Source organism: Hesperophylax consimilis, chromosome 1, assembly GCF_061612785.1.
Source record: "Hesperophylax consimilis isolate HC1 chromosome 1, BYU_Hcon_1.0, whole genome shotgun sequence".
Classification (NCBI taxonomy): domain Eukaryota; kingdom Metazoa; phylum Arthropoda; class Insecta; order Trichoptera; family Limnephilidae; genus Hesperophylax; species Hesperophylax consimilis.
The window spans coordinates 24,906,580-24,924,755 of NC_142836.1; the positions used below are offsets into that span (position 1 = coordinate 24,906,580).

Here is an 18,176-nt window from a genome sequence, read left to right on the forward strand (position 1 = left end):
TTTATCCATGATACAAGTTCTCACTAAAGAAGTTCATTGTTAAATTTATCAAATACATCGGCAAATTAAATGTATGATTCATAGAAGCATTATAAACCATCATAATCTGTAGTATTATTTAGTTATAAAAAAAAAGTTTTTTCATCATTAAAATTAACTTATATAAAATATTAAAATACAAATCGGACAGTTCCGAACTCCTGCAACTAGCTAATTCCCCGGTACAGCGGTTTCGTACTATGCGAAACCAATACCGAACCAATACCGTAACAATAATGTTGTGATTCTCTGATCACAGTACTTTAAATTTTGGTCTTTATTTTTCACTGAACTTAAAATTTAAATTTTTAATGCATTTATTTTTAATTCATTTATGTATGTATGTATATTTCTTTCTCATGTTAAATTGTACTGCCTTTATGTATATATGTAAAAGCCCTCTGGGCGTAAAATATAATAAAATAAAAATAAATAACCACCATAAATAAACCACTGTACCATAAACAAACCAATCACCACAGCACCATAAATAAACCACTCACCACTGCATGAAATTCCCGTTCCAATGCGCAGTGATGCCATACCGCGAAAATGAAAATCGGTAGATTTGTACGAAAATTTTCGGTAGATTAGAGACAAAAATCGATTGATCGTCAAATAGGTGCCAAATTCAGGAGGGACGACTAATTCCCCACAATATTTTGAAATCCATAGGGGGGGCGGTTAGAGAATTTTAGATTATTCGACTTGAAAAATTCAAGTGGATAGATTACGAAAATCCGTGTAGCTAGAGAACTTCAGGAGGAGATATGATTCCTTACAATATTTTCCAAACCATGGGGGGTAGCAAGAGAATTTTGGATAAAAATAATTCCTCACATTTTTTCGAATCCATGGGGGGTGGTTAGAAAATTTAAAAAAGGAATAATGCCCCACATTGTGATTTTCTAAAATAATTACCATAATTGATAATCACTGAATTCGTTAGATTCTCACAAATTTTAATCTCACGGTAGATTTTCTGCGAATATCGGTAGATTTTTGCCGAAATTGGTAGATCTGTGGTTATCGTGGTGTATAAATGAAAGATCTCTCCAACTCAGGTATAGCGTTTATTATAAGTTGAAAGCTGATTTTACAATTGCAATATTTCACGTTTATTATGCACAAATACTATGGAATGCTTGCGAAACTGGGTCAGAGTTACGGTAGGTAGTAGTGGTCGGCGATAGTAAATACTGAATACTAATAATATGCTCGCTGCGTCGGGCTTATTTATATTGTTTGGCTGGTGGCAACAGTAGGTAGGTAAATGGCAACTAAATCGAGGCCACTCGCTCGGTCTGGACCTTTCGCGAAGTTTCGGCGGCGCGGCAATTATGGTAGACTCGAACCTTCTGGCGAGTTCTCGTAATGTGAAAGACGGCCTGTGACGTATTGTCGCCGGTAGACAAGTAGGTGCTTGTTTTGTTTACGATTCCGGCTGAGTAGCTCAGGAGTAGGTACTAAGTAGGTCGAGCGGTTTATTATTAATTATTCAATGGATTCTTCTCGACGCCACAGATCTACCGAAATTTCAGTAGGTATGGTATCGCTGCCAATGCGTATGTTCTAAAATATCCACATTCATAAATAAACCACTCACCCCACAATGAAGGCTCAAAACCATAAGTTCCTTTATAATTCTACCTCCAAATTAAAATCAAATTCTATTGAAATTAGCATTTTTTTCATTATTTAGTCATTTTCATGTTTACCCTCTTTACATACTTAGAAAAGCCAGTCGGTGTGGCCAATCGTGTTCCAAGTTCCAAATGAGGTGGATGAAGTGTTCGAAAGCAACCCGAGTGACAGTGATTTCAGAGGTGAATCAGATATTAATGATAAGCATGGATGAGAAAAAAGATCGTTTAAACGAATGAAGAATGGTAAGGCTGTCGGTTTCGAGAATATTGCTGTTGAATATTTTAAAGGAAATAGCCGTATAATTCTCACATGAAAATTCCCGCAGAAAATTTTCTAGGGGGGAGCAAAATATTTTTATTAACGCTTGACGCTCACGACACACCGGTGCGTCACCAACCTGGCGATAATGTTGCTCCAGGCTGGCCAACCTTCTAAAAGTGACATTATTTGACTATTTTCAATTAATCCAGGGGGGGGGGGGACAAGTGCCCCCCCCCTGCGGGACAAGTGCCACCCCTGCGGGCGCCCGTGTAGATGGCCTATTTAAGCATATCGGTCACCATACATTCCCAATGGGACGACCACTAAAATAGGCCAAGCAACTACATTTATACTCGCAGCTAGGTCTGACATGTATATCAACGTAATCACAACATAACTTGATTATTAATATAATTAAAATGATAAGGTACATGAAAAAGGGAAAAATTGGCATTTTCGTAAACATTTATTGACATTCTTTTCTTTTTTAGTTTAGTTATCAGCATAACAAAATTAAAATTAATGGTAGATCAGTTTAGACAGAAGTCCGAGCCCTTGACTATAGTTTATTACTCCTGGCCCTGAATAGCTTCTTCATCTGTCTCATCACCCAAATTTGTGGCGACTGGGTCATCATATTCCTCGTCATCGTCATCAAGGAAGGCTTATACAGCATTCTCGCAGGAGTTGCCATTGCAATGAATGCAGAGTAGGGAGCATTTCAAACCCGACTTTCTGCAGATGCACTTTCCAACGCAACCTTTTTTGCATTAACGTGATATAAAGTTCAGCAAGGCCTGAGGTGCAGCTTCCTTCAACATTGATACTGAAGTTAGTAAACCAACAGCATCCTTTTTCCACCCCCATTCAGTTGGATCTTTATCGTGACCAAGGCAAGTCTGCACTTGCAAGTATGTTCTTGAAGCGTGTTGCTGGACTGCATCTTTGCTGGGCCTGGATAAATTGATTTTTTCTTTTTTACTCCTTTGACTAAAATGATGTAGGTACCTTAAATTTTCCAAATTTGATTTCTCATTTCCGCCATACAAATGTGCAAATAATTGTTCGGCAGCCAAAGTGATTGTTTCTGGCTTTGCTTTTTGATCTTGAAATACACGAACAAGTTCATTCGCTGAGTGGTTCTTGAGAAGAATATTACAAAATTTGTTTTTGCCTTCACCGAACGGAGCTCCACTTGTATACTACTAATAGCATGAAGGAATAAAATGTTTTCAACTATTTCAATGTGTTTAAAACATTTGTTCGAGTACAACGCGTTAGGTGATTTACCTTTACCAACTTTTTGATAATATACGTTGGGAGGTGAGAGAGCTGTGAGGAGTACCAGCAGGTCAATATCCTGACCAACGATTATGACTGCATCATGTTGAGATGACAACGAGATTGCTGTGGTTACTATACAAACGTTAGCATCCTCTTCAGCTTGTACTGTCGTTATGTGGGATCATGCAAATGAGGTTCTGAGTAGGGAAACAAAACGAGACTTGTTCTTCTTATTTCCCAGAAACTTTTCCTATGGCACTTGTGGGTGCATGCTTTCAAAAAACAAAACTTCAGCAGAAGTTGTAACTCTGGCAGGCCGTGCTCTTTCCACCCCTTTAGTGCTTTTCTTTTCTACAGAATCTGGGTATCCATCGAAGACTACTACTGCATTGGATCCATAATGATTTTGTACATACCTGACATATTGCTGGAAAATCACTGAAAAAGGTTGAGCACAACCCCATAAAACTTTGTGCAGTAAATATCCTCCATCAATTACGTGTATTTTACTGCTTCCCAGCTCTGTATTATTTGGTAGAGGGTTGAATGATGAGTAAAATATAGACTTTTTTCCTTTGCGAATGCTTTCCTCTGAGAAAAGAGACAATAGCTGCCTTTATACAGTCGCTCTGTCGCGCGTGAAACAGCAATAGTGCGCGAAAGAATGCGCGTGTAAAGATGAGGGATTCGGAAGGGATAGACCGTGCGATTGCGTTCATCAGCAGTGTTGCCAATTCAGCTCCTTTAGAGCTAGATCTGGCTCTAAATCGACGTCGTCAGCTCCAAAAAAAGTCATTTAGCTTCTTAGCTCGTTTTTCAGATTTTTCAGCTCTTATTCACGTGAAATAATATTTAAAAAAAATTATATTTGCAATAATATTCCAAAATAACGAGGACTTCCCAAAAAAAGAGATTCCCCGAACTCCTGCACAAGTAAACAGTTACTAAAAATAGCGCCGTTTACACGCACACTTCGGAGCGACCGAGTCCCGCGACACTTCAGGCCGCCGCGCCGAGGTTCTAAAGTATCGTGATGCCGCTGATGAAAATCCTTTCCACGAAATCAGCTCTTTCGGTACTTGCTCTGCCGTGGTCAAACGGAGAAGTGGAACGGGTTTTTAGCCAGTTAAATATAGTCAAAAATAAAACTAGAAATAGACTTGGCAATGACATGGTTAATTCGATTTTAACAATTCGATCGGGGCTCAGGCGACACAACAAATGTTGCGAGGATTATGAACTTCCCCCAGAAGTTAAAAAAAAATTGGAACAATGGCTGTATATGAAAAAAATCCTGATGAAGCCGGTCCTAGCAGTGTGATGGTACAGGAACTGGAACCGGATGACTGCTTAGATTTTTTTAGAGGACTAGTCGCTACCTAACAAAAAAAAATATTTAAAAAAAACAATAAAAATATCCTGAAGACTTCGATATTATCAAAAATAATTGTGTTTTGAAAATTATAAAAACAAACAAGTGTATTGTTGAGTGTTTGTTATGAGTTGTTCAAAAGCAGCCAACAAGAAGGACAAAAGGTATTTTTTTTTTGTCAAAAATTCTGAAGTTGCAGTCCGCCCCCGAATTTTTCTTCTCTGAAATTCTCTAACAACCCCCCCCCCCCCCATGCTTTATGTCACTTTCAAAATTTTAGCTCCTTTTTGGCTCTTTTTTGGGTTTCGCCTAGCTCTACTTTAAAATTCGAGTTGGCAACACTGTTCATCAGTATTTGACGCAATCGCGTGGTTCGAGGTTGCTTTACACGTACAGTTCCATATATTTATGTACAGTTCTTTCGCGCACGCAAGATGGCGGACATACGCACGTGGAGTAAAGAATTAATAATAGAGTTACTTGAGTTATATAAGTCTTTTCCTTGCCTATGGAAAATTAAGTCGGAACATTATAAAAACAAAAATCTTAAGGAGGAAGCTTACATCAAAATAATCGACTTTTGTAAAGAGAAAGGATTTCCTGATGCCAATCGAGATTTTGTGGTCAAAAAACTACAAAGTCTAAGAGGCTCTTTTCGAAAGGAACTAAAGAAAGTTCAAAACAGCCACCGCAGTGGAAAAGGAACAGATGAAGTGTACAAATCCTCGCTTTGGTACTATGATCATTTGCTGTTCACTAAGGACCAAGAACTACCTACTGACAGTATATCTAACATTGAGGATGATCCAGTTGATGAAAACAGAGCTGTTGAGGAAAATATTATTTCGACCAACGAAGGCCGAATAACAGAAAGTGGCGTTGGTGAAATTGGACAGCAAACTCAAGTCGTAAGTAAATTTAATTTATTTTTATTTATTATTATTATACATTTAAATATATCCAATAGTACAGTTAAAACATTTTGACCGTTTAAGAACTCACGTTACTTAACCCTATTGGTTGTCGCACACAAAGACACACACACACGCAACTTTAAGAGAAGGTCCGACAACCTTTACATTATATTTTCTGTTTTTAAGTTCTTCCACTATTAACCATACGATCTTGCCACTCAACACTCCCATCTGTATTAAAGTATGTTTTATATTGTTCTCTGTTTCGTTTAGCTTCCGAAGTGATCTGTGTGTGGGGACGTCTTTGAAGATTGATCAATGGAACAGAATTTTGTTGAGAGTCTGTAGTAATCTCGTCTCGTGGGTAATTAGAAATAGGATATGTGTTACTGCGTTTACACAAAAAATTGTGTAAAGTGCAAATAGCAAGGACGACGTAACAAATACTTTTGTGGTTTTTTATATTTATTGCTGTTTGTAATACCCTAAACCTAGCTGAAATGATTCCAAATGCATTTTCAACTACGTTACGGGCCCTTGACAGTCTGTAATTATAAATCCTTTTTTCGTAATCTAGTTCTCTCTGAGAATATGGTTTGAGAAAATTAGGTTCTAATCCAAACGCTTCATCACCCAGAAAGACAAAGTTCAAGTTATTTACGGTATCACAATTTTCTGGAAAATTGAGATCGCCCATTTGCAGTTTATGATAAAATTCTGTTTGCTCTAAGACTCCTCCATCGGATACTCTTCCATTTTTACCCACGTCAACATAAAGAAACTCATAGTTTGGACCAACTAAAGCCATCAATACGATGCTATAGAAGTGTTTGTAATTATAGTACACAGCTCCGGAACCCGGCAAAGGCACAATGCGAATGTGCTTGCCATCCATGGCACCTCCGCAGTTGATGAATTGCCATTTCACTTCAAATTCTTTTGCTATCTTGATCCATTCTTCCTTCGTAGACGGCATCTGAAAATGAAATTATAATATGTTTTTTGTCTTATATTTTTAGAATGATGCTGCTCCTACTGGATGGGACTCGACACCGCGTAGAAATAAAAGAAAAGCTACAAACAACTACCAGGCCGAATTCTTTAAAGTCTGTGCAGATACTCTCAAATCAAATAGCAAGGAGTTTTCGGAGTTCGAAGTCGCCGGAATGAATATGGCCAAAAAATTAACTAAAATGGATCCGGTGCAGGCAATTTATGCGGAATCCTTAATAAATAATATTTTACGCAAAGGGTTGCTGAAAAAGTTGACGGAAGAAACTGACATATGCGACAATTATTGTAATAAGACCATTCGAACACCGTCTTCTGCTGACTTGCACAGGACTTCATCGATTAGTTCAGACGTATCACAGTCTATATTAGAAGGCATCTACCAAAATCAGGAAGAAACAAGCCTGAGAACTTTTTACGAATCTTCTACTGATACGTACCAATGACAATCTGATATGTATCTCAAATGAATCACAATTAATCTCAATAAAAAATACTATGTAAAACTATAATTTGGATGATGATTAAAGATATACAGGACTGATTATTTAGATTTTTATTTATAACAATAATAAAGTTACTTACCTTTAAATAATCCACCCTTAAACATTCATAAATAGCTCGACACGTTTCTGGTATTATTGAAGAAAGAGATGGAGCAGATATACCGGTACTGAATTTCAAATCTTCAAATGAGCGTCCTGTGGCGAGATATCGAAGAGTTGCTGCTAATCGTGCTTCTGCACTAATACTCTCTCTCATAATGGTGTCTTGCCTTGATATTTTATGTTTGATTTTATCTAACAACATACTAAATAACTGATCATCCATACGCAAATAATTCTTGAAATCGTCCGGATAATTTTCACGTAATTCTTCAATCAGTGGCATATGACAATATTGCTGTCTGTATTTCTTAACCCATACAGATCGTTTCTTCTTCTTTTTGAGTAGGCTAACACCAGCAAATATCATGACTTGTGCCATGATATTTCTTTTTCTTCTATCCATTTTGCTCCGTCGCACTATACTGAGTGTACGCGAACTTGAGTAAAACTTTGTAAATTGCACACACTCCGACACGCGCCAGTTCCACGCGGTCTATCGCGCATGATTAGTCTTTACACGTTCGCTCTTTCCGTTCACATGTAACGTACACATGTAATCGCGCGCGAATGAATGTTAAGCTTCAAAACTAACAAAAAGTGATCGCGCACGATTGCGCGCACAGGCTTACCAATACGCAATCCTGTACGCTCCTGAGAATGCGCGATAGAGCGACTGTATATAGGCAGCTATTGGGACAGAAGATAGTTCATATGGGAAATATTCTTTAAGTTCTTTCAGATTTTTTGGCAATACACATACGATAGATATACCCTGATTTTTGACATTGCTGGTCACCGCCGCAAGAGAAACTATCGCATCATTACGGTTTAAGTGTAGGTTTCCAAAGTTCTGGTTGATAACTTTAGAAATAGCAAATTTCCCCATCTTTTCAGCCATGTGACAAGTGAATTTGCGATCTCCGATCGTGCCACTGCTAATAGACATAATCACGTTTGTTTTAAGAAATGCTTCATGGCAAGCAAACCAATCAATGAGAGTTTGAACGTCTTGATCATCCATCCCTCTTAATTCTTGTAGGCCTCATCTCTACATGTTGCTCTGACGTTCCTGATTCAATCCCACAGAATGACTCGATACCCTCACAAATTTTATTCAGATAAACGAATCGGAGTAGAAGGGGGGGGGGGGTAGCCCCCACCATACCGATGTGCCCTCTAGTAAATTTATAGATGTATGTATTTAAAAATGCAAACAAAAATCTAATAACGTGATAATAAACCGTTATAGATTTTCTGTGCGTACCTACCTACATTTGTTCATACTTTATATCGGTAAAAAAACTATATAAACATAAAAATTGCACATCTTTTTGGAAATTTTATGCTCTACATAATTGGTATCAATAAAATTTTCATGAAATTCCACTGGAAACGAGGTATTTACAAAAAACCAAACCTAGTCGCGCAAAAAACTTATTTTTTCAAAGATATACGCACCTTTACGACTTTCTACCTCGGTGCCTATTAGAGATAAAATAAAATTATTAAAAAAAAATTGTAGGTAATTTTATTTTCCATTATACTTGTAAAATGATTTTAGCCAAAATTTGCATTGGAAATGAGATATTTTGGAAAAACTAGATTTTTGCGCGATTTCGGCCGTTTTTTTGCAAAATGGCGGCGCGAGCACAGGTGCGCCAAGGTCGGAAACTCAGATTTTACATCAGGGGATCAGTTTATAAAACATATAAAAAAATGGGACTACCGGAATAATTACGATCGCGACCCCCTTTTGGCGCTAATTGCAATGGCCTATTACTTTTGGTGCCAGATAAAACATCTTTCTGCAATTTACTCAGCTCCGAGTTGTGAATATTGCTTCAGTAAAATATGCCAGGCGTATTTACTTTTTCTCCTGATAAAACGTGTTTCTGCAATGCACTCAGCTCCGAATTGTGAAGCTTACCTCTGTAAAATATGTGAGGCGAAATTACTTTTGGCGCCTGATAAAATATGTTTCTGCAATGCACTCAGTTTCGAGCTGTGAAGATTGCCACAGTAAAATATTCCAGGCGTATTTAATTTTGACGCCTGATAAAACATGTTTCTGCAATGCACTCAGCTTCGAGTTGTGAATATTGTCTCAGTAAAATATACCGGGCGTATTAACTTTAGGCGCCTGATAAAACATGTTTCTGCAATGCATTCAGCTTCGAAGTTGTAAGGGTTGCCTGGGTAAAATATGCAAGGCGTATTTACTTTTGGCGCCTGATAAAACATGTCTCGGCAATTCACCCAGCTACGAGTTGTGAAGATTGCGTCACTAAAATATTCCAGGCGTATTTAATTTTGACGCCTGATAAAACATGTTTCTGCAATGCACTCAGCTTCGAGTTGTGAATATTGCCTCAGTAAAATATGCCAGGCGTATTAACTTTAGGCACTTGATAAAACATGTTTCTGCAATGAGCAACTCGAAGCTCAGTGCATTGCAAAAACATGTTTTATCAGGCGTCAAAAGTAAATTCGCATGGCATATTTTACTGAGGCAATCTTCACAACTCGAAGCTGAGTGCATTACAGAAACAGGTTTTATCAGGCGCCAAAAGTAAATATGCCTTGATTTTTACCCAGGCAACCCTTACATCTTTGGAGCTGTGTGCATTGCAGAAACATGTTTTATCAGGCGCCAAAAGCAAATACGCCTGGTTACTTTTGGCGCCTGATAAAACATATTTCGGAAATTCACCCAGCTCCGAGTTGTGAAGATTGCGTCAGTAAAATATGCCAGGCGTATTTACTTTTGACGCCTGATAAAACATATTCTGCAATGCACACAGCTCTGAGTTCAGGATTGCCTAATTAAACTATCTGAACACACTTCGGACGGGAAAGGTATTTCTACCCGTTCAATCGATTGTTGCTTAAGGACGGGAAGGGTATTTTTACGTTTTGCGTCGGCCTCATTTCAATGGCAGAAAAGACGGAATTATTCAATGTTTTTACATGAATATTAAATACCAATCTCTTTGTAAAGATCCCAACTACGAGTATATGTACATAGTTATCGAATCGTAAATTTAATTTCGTGCCTTTTTTTAAGGTATTTCAAGAAAAGGTTAGTATATTATTTGCTAGTGAAATAATTTAATTCCTGGAATGAGGGTCTTTATGACCGTGAGACCCGATTTGAATCTCTTTTTCCGTTCCGCACCCACTCAACACCTATGTGCAAGCGAGCGAGAGATGTCGGGCGTATTTAAAGAAAGCAGGTGTGAGCAAATACCGATAGGCGGACCGTAATAAACATATTACAAGGTTAATTGAGTTGCATTTCAAATAATATTCGATTTTCGTATAGTACTTTTATAGCTTGGGTATGCTGAGTTACTATATAGAAATTTTTACTAAAATATTTTAATTATTTTCGAAGATATAGCGATTTAAAACAAATTAAAGAAATTCGCATGGGACCCATTTTTTCGCCCGGACTCAGCATAGCGCCAGCGCAAAAAATACCCGGCCGAAATGTCTTAATATATAAAAATCACATGTCACTGTGTTCGTACATGCTAATCTCCGAAACCGCCTAACCGATTTCAATTTGGTGAATGTGTATGGTTGGTTCCAGCTTCAAACATAGGATAGTTTTGGAACCGATAGGTGGCGCTGTTGTTGACATCTTTTTGAGAGAGATTTTTTTTTATAACTTTTTTCAAGGAATTTTGCATATTTTTGAATTATTCATATTGGCAAAAGACAGATTGACAAAAAATATTATTCACCGAATCGCACTACACGAAATTTAAATTCATTACAATAATTTAAAACAACAATATTGTTTAGACTTAAGAATCAATCTTTATACCCCATTTATAACATTTAATTTTTATTTATTACGAATTAAAAATTTTTACAAAATATATGAAATTATATTTACTATATGAAATGAATAAAACATGAAAAAAAATGTATTTCGAAAGTGTTTTCTATGGATCGTATTTGAACGGCAATCTGTCAAACTGTGAAAGACATATACTTCAAGGCAGTTATTTTTGGGCAAGAGTACAGAACGGTACCGGTCGCATTTTTACTTATTTTTTATCATACTGAACAATAATCAAAATCTGCTAAAATAATCGGTATCAAATGAAACGTCAAAACAATATCTAAGATGGATGTGACTTGCACATGTATTCCAGGTATATCAAATGCATAAAATATCCTATAAAATGCGGTCCACAAGTGCTACAGCCAGCGCCACGCAACGCAATTAGCTTGGGGATACATATTTTTGGGATGGCAAGTCTAGGTTAAACAAAGAAAAATTCAACTTGTATTTATTTTTATTATTAAAAATAAAATTTTATGTTAAAAAAAGATACTAAATGGACAATAGTTTGTTGTTCTTCCTCATTTAAATTGCAAGATATGCGAAGAAATATTATTTGAAGACGTATCCTATATACACAGGGGGTCCAGGGGTAAAGTGCTCTAACTTCGGGAGGTGATTCTACATGATGGTAGAAGTAAAAAAGTAAACAATATACATATATTTTCCATGCAAAAAATATCAACTTTTTTAGCAAAAAAACTACCTTAAAACTTTGGAATTTCGAAAAAAGTTATTAAATTTTTTAACTTCTAAAATCATGTAGAATCACCCCCCTAAGTTAGCGCACTTTATCCCCAGACATTCTGTATATAAATATAAAAATGGTCTTCATTTTTCTTCTGATACTTCAATGATGAAGTAATCTGCACTATCACTGTCTTCCCCCGAGTCGCACTGTTCTGATATCAGGGCACTGATGGTTTCCGATTTGATCTCATGCAGGACATCTACAGCACCCCGCTCTGGTAAGTCTCCTTTTAAGTCTTTCGGCACTTCCTGAGACCTTTGGGCTGACACTTTCATATCTCTCTCCAATTCTTTGATTGTTAGGGATAATTTTAAAGAGTTTTCTGCACTATGCTCTAAATATGTTAAGCCTATCATATTAATCAATGAAGCACGTGATTTATTCCAAATGTCTTTGTTTGTCGCATTACTCCCTAAAGATAAACAATTTCCAATTTGCAGTTTAACATGGCCGTCATCCCAATTCTTTAGATTGTCTTCAGCCTCTTCTCTAACAGGGTGGGTAGCACATACATCAGCTGCGTCTTCAAGTTCTTGACATTTATCCCTAGCGTTGCTGAACTTTAAAAGAGCTTGACGCAAATGGTACTGTATAACCTTGTCAGTAGGATAAAATGCTCTGTTTAAAATGTCTGGTTTAGGATTATTTCTTCCCTTAAACATATTTGAAACAATTTCTTGAAGGTGTGCCCTAACAATATCCAATGAACAGATATTTTGACTAGCCAATCTATAAATTTGTTTTTGCAAAGATGGATGTAGTGTCTGATTCAAATAGACACTGTCCGCAGAGTGGATGTGGTCTTCCTCGGGAGATATGAGCAGAATGTAGCGATGTGTTCCCACAGGTGGACAGCTAGACTTTAGATCTTTATTGAGCTTTTCCAGTACCTACAAAAACAAACAATAAGAGTTGCTATTGTTGTATTAGACAATTAGGCTATTAAGGTTTCTGGCGGGCTGGACTTTACGGACCGGTGCTGATTTGTACGGCAATATGTGCAAGGTGGCACACTTATACAATAATGTGCAAACTGGAAGCTTAACCGGCGTCGAGCCCGTCTGGCGGCGGGAAAATGTGGCACTTTCAAAAGTCAACTGTCACACACTGACAAAATGGCAATTAATTCATAACCATTGCTTAAAAATATTAAATCCTATCAACATGATAAGGTGGCATTATTTTTAATCAATAAGCTTGTTCAAAATTTATAGTAATCAATCGTGTAGGTAACAAAAGAATTAATATTCCGTTCAAAGTTAATTTTATCAATGCGGAGACAATTTAATATGATCTCCTTTGTAGCTTTCTTAATTTTTTTGTAGCTAGTTTCTCATTGGGAGGGTGATGCATCCAGTGGCGGCTCGTAACTTTTCGGTATACTAGAGTACTTTGGCGTTGGATGCATTGGATCCCAAAATAGACTCAAATACGTCAGAAGATTACAGACAGATTGTAACTCAATGGAGAAATTTACTTATTATATTTGTGCACCGACTAATGAAGTTATTATGAAATTTATTTATCGATATTCTTTAAAATGACAAGACATTTTTGTAAGGTACATCAAACAAAACAATAGACATCACAACGCCTAACGACTAACAGTGCCCATATAAATGTTTGCGCCGATATGGGAACAGACCCACAGTCAGAGGCAGATGGTTTAAAATGGATATTTGAAAGTGACCTTTAATTTAGCTGTGGCCCGGGGCGTGCACGGGGCTTTAACCTTGTACGCATCCTCCTTGTAGACAATTATAGATTTCACAATCATATAAGCGGGGCAACCGATCTTTTTTGTTGGATTTGAGAAAACTCGCCGCTTCTTAGTTGGAGGTTGTAACTATAAAAGGGAAAAATTCAACAATTAAAAAATGTGTAAAAAGAGATCGTTTAGTAAGCGCTCTGTCTCTCTTATACTTTCCTGACATTGTATACTGCAATCCTATTTTAATTTCATAATGATGATACACAGTGTGGCATTGGAAATTTAAGGGCCAATTTGCCAGACTTTTGGATCACGAAACACGCCCACCTCACATTTCTTGTTTTCTTCTTTATTCTATGGTAATCACCATAAATATAATTTATATTCATGTAGTTCAAAAAAAGACATTATGGAAACCAACAGCACAACTAAAGTTTACTAATGATGAACTCACAGAATCTGGTGACTTTGGGGTGTAATTACCATCTTGACAACACATCATATACATTGTTTTCAGTATTTTAAATGGCGAACCCATAAAAGGAATATTTATATCAGAGTCTTTTCTATCCGATATGAACAACGGTATGCCTGCAAAAAAATTTATATTTATATCAGTCTTTTCTATCCGATATGAACCACAGTATGAGTGCAAAAAGTAATATTTATATCAAAGTCTTTTCTATCTGATATGAACACTGGAGGTTATCCACCGCTTACCCGCCCTGGTATAAGTAACAGATGGTTACTCCTTCAGGGCTCTCACAAGGACTCTAATTTTTTTTTTGTTTAACGATATGATATGAACAGATATGAATAGATATATATACATCTGATATGAACAGCCTGATATTATGCCTGGATTTAGACAAAAATAATAAACAGGATGTCATGTCATTTAAAATAAAAAAGAGCTGGGAAAAAATAATACAGTAATATGTTGTTACAAATATGATTAAAAACAGAGATGTAAATAATGGTTTAGTTTAGTGAAAAACGGAATGAGGCCATCACCATTGTACACTGAATGGTCAAAATACAGAGTCGAATCAGAAATAAAAGATCAGAAAAATATTTTTTAACTAATTCCGAGTGTGAAAACTTACTTGATTTGCATTTTCGACTTCTTCGAGTATAAAATGAGATGCCCAAAGCATTTAAATTGGTAAGAAAGGATGCAAAGTTTTCTTCACCGTCAATATGTCCCGCGTACACTTCAATACCATCCTTGGACCTCACCATACACAAGTTCTGGACGGTGTGGTGAAGAAGAGTCTCCATGGAATCGATCTCTGACATATTCTATTTAAATAAAACTAATATTTTTATTTTTACAAAACAAAAAGTCAAATACCAGAGTTAAGAAGTTTTGAGTTGGAGCGAGGTTAAAAAATATACGAGAATGAAGAATTTGAATAGCATAGCACTGCCAAGAATTTAAAACCCTATCTTGAATGATATATATTTTTTTTTAATTGCCGGCAACCCGGGCGTTTATTGTAATAACATGATCAATATTACAAACATGAAAGTAACCTGATATGAAACTCGTAAGTGAAATAATGTCTAAAATCCAATTTCATAAAAATTTTCCTGCGATAAAATCCAATAAAAATGTGTATTTATGACAGAGCTGCAAACTGGTTTACGTCTTTACGATAATATTATTCTGGTGAATGTTTTATCACAAAATATTTTCTGCCAGTACAGCAAAAATGAGCATGATTCGAAAATGTAATAACTAAACACAAGTAAAAAGAATAAAACTTTGCATCACAATCATAAATAATGATCACAATCGTATTTCAACAACAAACGGTCAACCATAGATATAACAACTGTCAACCTGTCAAGTTGACAGCAGCAGTGATGCCATACCGCGAAAGTGAAAATGAGTGAAAATCGGTGGATTTGGGTGAAAGATATCGGTAGATTAAATATACGAAAATCGGTAGAATTTCAGAATGGATTCGTGTGGGGTATTGCTCACTCAGTACTGGATTCCCCACAATATTTTTTCGAATCCATGAGGAGGGGGGGTGCGAGAAAATAACTGAGAAAAATAATTCCCCACAAAATTTTCAAAGGGAATTTTGGAGGATAATTCCTCGCAATGCGGTGGATAGATAATTTCACGAAAAAGGGTATTCCCCACAATATTTTTAAAATCCATAGGGGGGGAGTAGCCACCGAATTTGTAGAAATAATTCTTCACAATAATAAATAGTTTCCTGTAGTATGTTTCAAAAAAAAGTTTCCGCAGAGTGAGGGTGTCAACTAGTGAACTAGTCAACTCTATCGGAGGGTTGCCGATGCATATGTTCTAAAATACCGAAAATGAATGTTCATGTATTTCAGGATTTTTCTTTCGTCCAGGCTTCGGAATAGCTTTTTTTTAAGTTTGCTGCAAAAGAAAATGAAATTTAAGTACATTCTCACAATTATTATTAAAAAAATATTTCAACATGGTTGATCAAGAAATTATATCTTAGAAATTCCTCCTAATTGGAAGAATTCCCCACAGATTGGCAAATCCTGCTTCATATACTGCCCCATTCAGAGAGAGCGATTTTAGTTGAACGAAAAAAATTGAACATGATTTCGTTCAGGCGTTTTAATTTAACTCGAACCGATATTGTTAATCAAGATTGCGTGCAGTTATGTTCGGACCTTTTACGGGACAATTTTAAGAATATGAAAAAACGCAAAAAAACGTCGTATGTTGGCCAGAAAATGATTTATAAGGAGAAACAAATCGGGAGAATTAATCTCATTCCAAAAGACGCACAGTAATCGCTTGGAGGTCAGCGGGAGCAGTGGCTGCAGACATAGACTGCGTTTAATTGTTCTTGAAGGGGTATAAATAATACGTTAGAAAAGTACTTCATTAATTTGCAATAAATGGGCAAAACCAATGTTTTCATACTCGGAATGATATGTTAATTGTTTACTTTTTATGCGTATTTTCTTTCACCATGAATATGAATGCTTATACATCCGTGAAGATAGAAAAAAAGAATACAATATTTCGTTAATTACACTAAACGAAAACCAAATATAAGTATATTTTTGCTATTTGTTTTTGGGGTGTTATGCCGTGTTGCGCTAACTCCTTCTTTAGCCAACGTTTCGGACAGCATTGCAGTGTCCATCATCAGGGCAGATGTGTTGTGATGGATACTGCAATGCTGCCCGAAACGTTGGCTAAAGAAGGAGTTAGCGCAACACGGCATAACACCCCAAAAACAAATAACAAAAATACTTTTGGCCGTGAAAATCTTAAATCATATATAAGTATATTGTTTTTTTTTGCCTCGGCACATTAGTGAAAAGGAGTAGAAAATACAATTTACTACACAATGTTTAAATAGTCATATATTTTATTTTATTGGGCCTTTCCCGACAATTACATGCATTGTCGTGAAAAACAATTCATTGTCATTTGTCATTCATTGCACACATCAATAATAAGGCTAAAGATGCTTGGCTTCCTTTGCAGAACTTTAACTGATTTTAAGTCCATAGATTGTATGACAACCCTCTATATTTCATTAGGTAGTCAGAAGTCAATTGGAGTATAATTCACCTATTTGGTCCCCTTTATATAAAGTTCACTCCAATAATATAGAAAGAGTTCAGCACAAATTTCTTAAGTACGTAAATTTTAAGCTCAGAATTCCTATTTATTACATTAATACTGTCAGTTTGATGAATCAATTGCATCTAATAACACTGTCTGACAGGAGAATTATTTCAGACCTGGTTGTGTTACACAGAGTCATTAATAACTTAATTGATAGTCCTGCCATCCTTGCCACTATTAAATTCCATGTACCGACTAGGAATACAAGACAAAATATTACATTCTTCTGCAATACATACACGACCATCTATCAGACACACTCACTAACCAATAGGATGCATGATTTGGGCAACAAGTGTGGGAGTGCTATTGATTTATTTATTGACTCCATTTATAGAATTAAGCATAATCTATACCAACACTTTGTCGAATCCTAAAAATTAGAGTAGCGTTGGTAAATTAGTTTTAATGATTTGTCTTATATGAAGTGTTGTTGTAATTTCTTTTTTACTTTATGTTACTCTTATGTTTTACTAATATTACTTCATATTTAGTTATTTTTTTATTATTTCTGAATATTTTCTCATTATACTAATTGTAATCACAATTTTACAATTGTGTATTTTTTAAATTCTTTACAATGGATAACATCTATTTACTGTCATTATCTCCTGTATAATACAGATTTTCTCATGCATCATGTATCACTTCTATGTAAAAGCCTTTTTAGGCGTATATATAAATAAATAAATAACCGTAAAATAGATGTCAACCCTAGATTTTTCATGTTTTTTAGGTTTTTCACAAAAAACTGTGCCATACCAATCATCATTTTTTTATTAATAACCTTCCCAAGTTATTATAAGTCAGAATACAATTTTTTTCTCACGGTACGTCTCAAGTGTACGGGCATAAATAGTAAATCCCAGCCTAAAAATGAATTAATCGTTCTTCTACTACATAATAGCCTAATTAAACAGCCAATATCTAATACATAACATTACCAACATTCGAATAATTAGCAAAGAATAATTGCGTAATCCCAAATGCATATAAAATCATATTAGGTAGTACGTACATAATATACCTTCGGGAATAATATCTCGTTTGTAAATCAATGATATATTTTGACGTATCTCAGA

The 18,176-nt window shown here is 36.0% G+C and overlaps 2 protein-coding genes across 6 annotated transcripts; one reads left to right on the top strand and one right to left on the bottom strand.

The window, feature by feature from the left end:
* The first annotated feature begins 5,037 nt into the window (after positions 1–5,037).
* On the top strand, positions 5,038–7,120 carry LOC149426512 (uncharacterized). Its single transcript, XM_089637242.1, has 2 exons — positions 5,038–5,511; positions 6,537–7,120. The coding sequence occupies exons 1-2, from the start codon at positions 5,038–5,040 to the stop codon at positions 6,972–6,974; spliced, it is 912 nt and encodes a 303-aa protein (XP_089493368.1). The 3' UTR covers positions 6,975–7,120.
* A 4,305-nt stretch (positions 7,121–11,425) lies between these two features.
* On the bottom strand, positions 11,426–15,246 carry LOC149426513 (uncharacterized). Of its 5 annotated transcripts, none has more exons than XM_089637273.1 (5): positions 14,988–15,246; positions 14,645–14,753; positions 13,906–14,042; positions 13,431–13,586; positions 11,426–12,630 (listed from the first exon to the last, which is right to left on the bottom strand). In XM_089637273.1, exons 2-5 carry the CDS (start codon positions 14,748–14,750, stop codon positions 11,821–11,823), a joined length of 1,209 nt encoding a protein of 402 aa, XP_089493399.1. In that variant the 5' UTR covers positions 14,751–14,753; positions 14,988–15,246; the 3' UTR covers positions 11,426–11,820. The 5 variants fall into 5 exon arrangements, with proteins under 5 accessions (XP_089493399.1, XP_089493381.1, XP_089493419.1 ...); XM_089637255.1 differs by having other exon boundaries at positions 14,558–14,753; XM_089637293.1 differs by lacking the exon at positions 13,906–14,042 and having other exon boundaries at positions 14,558–14,753.
* Positions 15,247–18,176: the final 2,930 nt, after the last annotated feature.

Bases quoted from the DNA above. Each gene is read 5' to 3' on its own strand.
- LOC149426512 (XM_089637242.1), top strand. From the start codon at position 5,038: ATGGCGGACATACGCACGTGGAGTAAAGAATTAATAATAGAGTTACTT. The intron at 5,512-6,536 runs GTAAGTAAATTT...TTATATTTTTAG, and splicing joins TTGGACAGCAAACTCAAGTC to AATGATGCTGCTCCTACTGG.
- LOC149426513 (XM_089637255.1), bottom strand. From the start codon at position 14,750: ATGTCAGAGATCGATTCCATGGAGACTCTTCTTCACCACACCGTCCAG. The intron at 14,043-14,557 runs GTAAGTTTTCAC...ATTTTTTTGCAG, and splicing joins AAGTCGAAAATGCAAATCAA to GCATACCGTTGTTCATATCG. The intron at 12,631-13,430 runs GTCACTTTCAAA...TTGTTTTTGTAG, and splicing joins GGGCCACAGCTAAATTAAAG to GTACTGGAAAAGCTCAATAA.